The sequence below is a fragment of the Setaria italica genome, chromosome I, assembly GCF_000263155.2.
Source record: "Setaria italica strain Yugu1 chromosome I, Setaria_italica_v2.0, whole genome shotgun sequence".
In the NCBI taxonomy this organism is placed as follows: domain Eukaryota; kingdom Viridiplantae; phylum Streptophyta; class Magnoliopsida; order Poales; family Poaceae; genus Setaria; species Setaria italica.
Genome location: NC_028450.1, coordinates 34,415,304 through 34,423,399, shown reverse-complemented (window position 1 = coordinate 34,423,399; position 8,096 = coordinate 34,415,304). Strand labels below are relative to the sequence as shown.

The 8,096-nt window shown below is 50.4% G+C and overlaps 1 protein-coding gene across 1 annotated transcript; it reads right to left on the bottom strand.

The window, feature by feature from the left end:
• Window positions 1–5,036: 5,036 nt before the first annotated feature.
• LOC101753150 (ethylene-responsive transcription factor ERF027) lies at window positions 5,037–6,874 on the bottom strand. The gene has a single exon (XM_004953379.4). The coding sequence runs from the start codon at window positions 6,425–6,427 to the stop codon at window positions 5,594–5,596; it is 834 nt and encodes a 277-aa protein (XP_004953436.1). The 5' UTR covers window positions 6,428–6,874; the 3' UTR covers window positions 5,037–5,593.
• Between the last annotated feature and the right edge of the window lie 1,222 nt (window positions 6,875–8,096).

Below are 8,096 nucleotides of genomic sequence, written 5' to 3'. Positions count from 1 at the left end.
CATATTTAGTCCTCCTAATTAGCATCCGAATATCCAATGTGATACTACTAAAGTTTAGCATCTAGTATCAAACATCCCTTAGCTATCGTCTGCCTGCGACGTAACGTACATGTATAGGCGCGCATGTGTGCATTGCATGTGTACGTACGTCTGAATTTTCTGCAAGGTATAGACTTTGCCAGCGCAGATCAACTTAAATTCGGTCCCCAATAAAAAAGAAAAAATAAAAGGAATGTGGATTTGCACTTGCCATTGTGGCCTCAAGTGTTATCGTGTGGCCATTCATTTTGTATCGAGAAAGAATCAGAGGTTGGTGAGAAAATTACTGGTTGGATGGATATATATCATGTAAAAGAGATAAAATGTTAAGATAATAAGCTTGTCGTCCACAAATAAAACACATGTGCCAAAGATTAAAGGCTATAGTGATGCATACGAGGCCACGTACCCATGGGTGGAGATTTAGTAACGTCCGATTGTGTTTCTAATTTGTTTTACCACGTACGGTCTGAATATCAGGACATGTTTATTCATTTATTAGAAAAAAAAATCTACTCAAATTCTATGGAAAAAGCTAACTTAAATTCAACTGTATCATATGTGGCCGCGGGATACCGTTCCTGGATAAGACAGGGAGAAGAGCTCCAAACACTTGTAGCTAAGCTTCGCACGTTGGAGTACAACGTACTGGAAGTCCGAAACACAGAGAGAGGGCGCCGGGCCTGGCAGCAGGGATGGACAGCGTGCTAACTGTACCGGCTTTGTACTGTTGTACAGTGCGTCGTGCCGGTCTCGCTGCTAGGTGCTTTCGGGGAGCAGCCGGGGCCTCCCCATTACGCACGCGACTCCGGCGCCGGTGACGTGCCGGGCCGCCGCTTCATCCTGATCTTCGTTCGGATCGGCGGCTCCGTCCGATCCGTCCTACCTAGCAGACGGCCGGACACGATGTGATGGAGTATCATCGAGCCCGCACAAACTAGGTAGCTACTACTATTAGCTAGCTAGGCTAGGCTACGGCCGAGCTACCCAAGTGCCGGCCGGCCTCCGGGTCCTCCTCCTCCGTCGTTCCCGAGCCGAGTCCTGGCTGCGCGCGTTGCTGGCACGCGTGTACTGTGGATCACACTGTTCCCTCGTCATTGCTGGGCAACCGCTGCCGGTTGGGTTGCCCATCTATCCATCACCACCAGTCTGGTTCGACAAGACCCACCCGCTAGCATACGCACGAATTATTCAGTAGCAACTTGGCGTTTCTCGCATGTGGCCACCTCCACGGAGCACGGATCATCTTCACGCGCCTCAATAATTCCGATCGGCCCATGCATATAGGCAGTTCTTACTCCTTAGGAGTGCCGGCCGGCCGGCCGGGCATGGTCCCGGTACGACCACCACCCGGTGTCTGTCACACGCATCGTTTGCGCCTGCTGCCCGCCGGGCGGCCGTACGCGCCCCTCTTGGCTCGGCGCGCAGGGCCGGTCGCGTCCCCCGGCGACAGGCGCACGGTACGCGCGTCCGTGGGGGAGGACGTGATATAGAGCTAGTTTGGCAGGCCTTCAGCTCCTCCTAAAACGGCTCCGGTTTTGACTTCTCTGATGGAGTAGCTTCTCTGGTGTCGATGGAGCTATTTTCGAAAGTGTTTGATAAAACAGCTTCTCCTATGTTATTAGCTATGGATATAAAAGGTCAAATGTCCTATATGCCTTTGAATATATATTTTTTTAATAGACGAATTGAATGTTAATAATAGTTTATAATTTAAGCTCATTTGAATTAAAAAAATAAATAAAAAGGGATTCTCTCTCCTTTTCTTTTTTCTTCTTTTTTCCCTTCACCTTTTTTTTCCCTTCCCCTTTTCTTTTTCCTCCGTATTCCCCATCTCCTTCTGCCTTATCTTTTTCCCATCTCCTTTGACTTCCGCCGCTTTCCCCCTCACGCGCCGCCCGGCCCTCGGGTTCCTCGGCGCTGCTCCGCCTCAGCTCGCCGCCAACACTGAGCTCCACTGCCATCCCCGTCGCCTCGCCACCTCGAGTCGCCACCCGGCCCTCGGGTCCCTCATCCCCGTGCCGGCCAGCTCCCTGTCGCCTGGCCTGCCTGCGGGCCCTCCTTGAGGGCAAGAGTAGGAAACGGCCGAGGAGGAGCCGCGGGAGCCGGTTTTTTTGACTCCGCCTCCCCGAAAGGGCTCCAGAGAGCGCGATTTGCGGGGCTCTGCCGCCGGAGCCAGAGCGTTTTGCTGCACGCGCATCCTTTGGCAAGGCTTCGGGAGAAGCCGCTCGAGAAGCCGCTCCGGAGCCCTACCAAACGAGCCCATAATTCTCTCTAGCTAGCTATCCCGGACGCTGGCCCACACGGCCACACCGGCCAGACGACGCCGCCCTGTGGAGCGGGGTTGGCCTCGCTCGCTCTGATCTCGTCGAGTTCCGGGGCACGCACAGCGGCGCATGACCCTGACGCGACAGCCGGGCCGTACCCCCTGGCGACGGGGCATGTCGCGCGCTCGGGACCGTAGCTTCCGCAAGCATATCGATCCGTCCATGCGCGGCATCCATCGGCCGGCGTCCCGCGGAGGCGCGGACGACGACGATGTCCGATCCGTGCATGCCGTCGTGCCGTGGCCATCAACTGTGCTGTGCCTAGCGAATGACAGAACGGAGGACCCATGCGCTCGCCGGCCGGCAGCAAAAAGTTCGATCGTCTGACCGGGTACCTGTCGAGAGCCATCATGCATGACGACGCTGGTGCCTGCCTCTCGCTAGCTCTGTGTGTAGCCAGGGGCAGCGGCTCCTCATCGTATTTGGGGTCTTGGGGAAGAGAGCAAGTACCAAATGCAAATGGTGCCTCCCACCTTAGATAAGAGTTCATCGATCAGCCATATTATTCGATGTACCCTAGCTAGCCTTTTTGCTAACGCTGATCAGGGAAGAATCTAATAAAGTACTTGCACTTTTTCTCGCACAAGACTTTAAAGGAAGCACTGTATATTTGTTTCACTTTAGTACTCAAAATAATCATTATTTCAGTTTTATCCAGTTAATAGGTCGTCGCAACTTTTTTTTTCTGTACTACTTCGCAATTTATTCCATGTTTTCTGCTGAAGTTTTGCTTCCTTGTCGTCTTGCACCACGATTGTGGTTGACCTTTTGGATTTGAATTAATGAATAATTATTATGTGCATCACGTGTTCTTGAAAACATCGTGTAGATTGATTTCAAGCTCCATTATATTTTTCTTCTTTTTGTAAAGAAGATTTACCAACGGACAGATCGATTCTCCTGCATAGTACTGCTCTATCAATTTTTCGAGCAAACTTATGTGATTCCTGAATGCAGAGAGATGGAACCGGAAGCTAACGATGAGAAATTAACCACGACCTAAAAACAAGATTACCATACGGAGAGCCACCTGCCATCTGATGCTCACAAAAATCTGAAAATGCATGCGTAGGTTAATCAATTCACTGAACCATACAAAAGGGTGCCTCTGGACGATGTCAACAAATATAATGGTACCTGAAAGTATGCATGCATGCGTGAAACAGTGTCAGTGCACACAAACAGAAGAATCATGGCCCACATACACTCAAGAACCAGGCCAAATCACTCAATCTTCACCAGGAAGCTGACAGTTTTATTTCCATCACCAAATTGGTAAAACACTGTTTAAGCTGATAAACTGTGGATCTGCTATCTTATTGTACCTTATCTCAAAACATGGTGTCAGAGTCTTGGCCCTTGGCCTTTCCTAAAGAAACTCCTTACTGCTGCTCAACAGTTAAATAGTGAGTTCTCAAGAGCATTTGGTTGTACGGGTTCTTTACTCCTTTTTTGAGACTCGGGAGAGATCTTTTACCTGCTTTCCACCTTACACTATTTGTTTATAGGCTTTCACTGTTCGCATAGATGTTTATGGATTATATGATGACCAACTTTGGTCAGTCTTGTGGGTGCAAACTGAAGATACCAAGGGAATGAACCAAAGGGTATAGAGCTCACTAATTACCATGCTTCAAATCTGACACTTCAGATCCAGTCATTTATATCAGGCACCTTGGCACATGCATGTAAGCGAGATCTTGAGACAAAAAAGACATGATTCAGGCATCCAATCATAAAACATCCCACATTGGTAGAGGTCATCAAGTGACCATCTGTTTTAGCCCAGAAGAGGGGACTGGTGAAGGATTCATTTGTTTAAAAATTCGATATGATCGGAATATATTTTACGAATTCTCAGAGGCCATTGCTGTGATATCTTCAATGATGCTAGTTCTGCCTGACATTTGGCTACTAGGAGAACGATGAAAAAGGTATTAAAGCGATAGGAAACAATGTTTCCGACCATGGATCAATATGATAGTGACACTATTGATCAAAAAATTACTGTTGATTAATAATTCTAAGAAAAGAGATTTATAGATAATAAAACTGATTTATAGATATACGTAGGAATGGAGAATGTCTGCAAGCTGTAAAATATCTTCAGAAATATTGTTCAAGAGCGGGAAATATTTAAATTTATTTTTTGACCCTATTTTTTTCAGCTGCCTACTATTTGTTTCAGGTACCACTATATATATAGTAACTATAGTCTATAAACAACAAACTACCACCTACTTCCTTCGTCCTGCAAAGAGTGTCATTTTAGGTTTGTCCTAAGTCAAACTATTTTAAGTTTGACTAAATTTATAATGAAGAGTATCAATATTTATAATACTAAATAGGTATGCTATGAAAATATATTTCATAATGAATCTAATGAAACTTATTAGACATAAAAAAATATTGATATATTTGTATATAAACTTGATCAAACATAAAATGGTTTGACGTAGGACATAACTAAAAGACACTCTTTGCGGGACGGAGGGAGTACTCCTATATGTAAGCGGTGAAAAACAGCAAGAATCGAGAGATTGGCCACCTAACTCCTTTCCCTTTTGAGCACCTCAACTGCCAACTTCCCCAATATGCATACACTAAACAGCACCAAAACTTAGCACTCTATTAAAAAAGGTAAGTGGAGCATATGCATGTACACGCCTATTTTCTTATCCATGGGACCATATATCACAAATATTTTTTTTCTTGTCTACAGACGCAATGACACCCGCACATATATTGATATAGTTGCGTCCCCCCTACGATCCACTTGGCACATCAAAAACATGTGCTAGCTTGATCTTACACCAAAACTGGAAATACGCCAATTGCATCAACAATTGGACTTTGCTCAATCTTGCCGAATCACTTGAAATAAAGCAGCAATAGGAAATGAATACTGAACAAAGTGAGAAATAGAAAATTGTAAAATTTGAAAGGGTAGTACACTAGCACATGGATGCTCTGGTAATTAACTAGTACTCTTACTAGCGATCGAGCATGTCACACTACGCTTATGGCATACACTTATATTACCAGATAAGTAGAGGACGCTGCGCAGCACCGGCCGGGGTCCATGTATGTACCTCCTGGTTCTCCTGTTGTTGTTGCCATAATCAATTCTGGTTCGCTACCGGTTGTACTAGTTCACTATAATTTGTATTATTACCACACTAGGCCAAGGCCATGGGCTAGGTGTGCTATTGAGCGAGCAATGCGGTCTACGGGTCATGGTAGCTCCAGAGGCTCTCCCCGGCCTCCGACGGGTCCGGCGACTCGTCGGAGGTGTCGGGGCTCAGCCTCGGCGGGCTCATCATCATCCCCGCCGCCATGTTCCGCAGGAGCTGCGGCATCTCGAAGATCGCCTCTTCGTCCATGAACTCGCCACTGTCGATTCCCTGCTGCGGCGTGTAGCCGCCCGCCGCGTCGGCCGTGGCGCTGCTCATGCCGTGGTGCTGGTGGTGCCGGTCCTGTGCGGCGGCGGGAGGATTGGCGGTGGCAGCAGCCTCGCCACCCTGCGGGTGCTCAAGCTGCGCCGCGGCAGCGGCGGCGGCCGCCGCGGCGCGTATGTCCGCGGGGGACGCGGACGCTGGCGCCTGGCGCGAAGCGATCGCGCCGGGGAAGTTGAGCACGGCGTCGGCCCCGCGCAACGCGCGCGCCGCCACGTCGTAGGCCGCCGCGGCCATCTCGGCCGTCGGGTACGTGCCGAGCCATATGCGGCGGGCCTTGCGGGGCTCCCGGATCTCCGACACCCACTTGCCGCTCCTGCACCGGATGCCGCGGTAGAACGCGTGCTTCCCGGACGACCGCGGCGACGGCTCCCCGGAGCTCGTCGCGGTGGCCATCGCCGGGGCCGTGGCAACTACCCCCGCCGCCGCCGTCGCCGTCCCGTCGCTGGCCTGCACCACCGGAGAAGGAGAATGAGGCGAGGCGGGACCCGAACCCGAAGCCTGGTGGCTCGCTGGCAGCCCCGCTTGCACTTGCACCGTTGGGGAAGGAGAATGAGGAGCCGGCGGCGATGACGACGACGGGGGCGGCGGCTGCTGCTCAGCCATGAACCCTTAGGGCACGACCATCTATCTGGGCACCTACTGACATGTGCCGAATTCAGCTGCAGTGCACCTATGCACACCTACCTATCTATATGGTGCACGCAGGTGTGTGCCTCCCCTTCCCCAAGCAACTGATGATGATGAAGTGTGCGTCTCGATTTGTGTGTGTGCGTGCGCCCTGTAACTTGTGCCGCGAGGAGAGCAAGCTATAGGTGTCATGAGATGGAGAGGGGTGGAGACGGGTATATAAGGGTTGGTTAAAGAAGCGGGAATGAAGCGTGCGGGCCGCCATGGTGAAAAGATCGGGAGGAGCTAGCATACAGAGGGAGACGAGGCGCGCGCCGGGGAGGGAGGAGGGGGAGGCGGCAGACGCGTAATTCGAGCTGGGGATGCATGTTGTGTTGTATGGCTTGCGCTGAGCTGGTGCCTGGGAAGCAAAGCGCACGAGACAGCAGCCCACCTAACCTAAGCGCAAGCCGGATAAAAACCGCTGCTTATAGCTAGCTTCGTCTTATCTTCCCCGGAGCGACAGCGAGATGGCGCCGTCGCTCTCCGCCTTTCTAAATGGCGTAGCGGTAGCCTTTCGCGCGCGGGGGGTTGCGAGCTCTGTCATTAGCGCCCCCGCGGACAGGTGATTGGCGCTAATTCTCTCACCCTTTCGTGGTTGGGCCCCCCCCTCCTCCTCGCTCGCGCGCGCGGCGGTGTGGGTGACGCGAGATACGCGGGACGGACGTGGGGGCAGGTTCTGTGGCTGACGGACTGACGGGTGCTGGGCTGCGGCGCTGCCAGGCGGGGCCGCCACCTTTCCCGCGGCGGCCATCTGTCTCCGCTCCGTTTCGTTCCCCGGAGGCTGCCGTCGTGGTCGCACGCAGGACGCAGCTGTGGTTGGGCGAGGAAGCTCCTAGTCCTCCCAATAGCCTTTGCTAATGGGCGCGTTTCGGGATAGCGGCGCCCTGTTAATTTCAGACAGGGGGTTTGACAAATATCTGACGCTGCTGTTTCTGTAGGATCGGATCAGCCACATGCATGAACCTGGGGTTGGTGCTCGACGGGGGAAAACATATAAGAATACTACGCATAAAGCTACGCCTTAAAGCGAATTGAATCTCTATAGAGTTGTGTTAGGATTAGCTTTTTACCTGTGCGAGTGCTGCGCAAGTTGTTGTTGTTGTTGTTGTTTTTGTGCGGGTAGCAGTGCAAGTTGTTACATGAGTCAGTCCGTAGGGTGAGTGGTTCTGGTAATTGTTGGGTGGTCGGCTATTGAGCAAGAGGCCTCTGGTGAAGTTGTTATTAATTGTGTGGTTTTGACGAACGGTTTTTTACCCACACAAAAAAAATAAATCAACACTCCTTTTATTTTTAATAAACTTGTGGCAGAGTTTTTGGCGTCCTTTAAGAAACAAATTGAATTGTTTGATGAATACAAGCTAGATGTTTTATTCCGTACGTGCTTTAACCTAAGGGAGAGGTATGCACATGTGTAGCGAATAAAATCATGGATAGTACAAAATTAATTGTGTTGGTTCAAGTGCAATTGATGTGGTTGTAGATTGCTGAGTCACAAAATTCCTAATTGCAACAAGGCGGGCCCAGGGGGTATTCAAGGGTGAATACCCATTATTTTGCTAATCAATGGTATTTATCAATGAAACGTGACACAAAACAGGGTTGA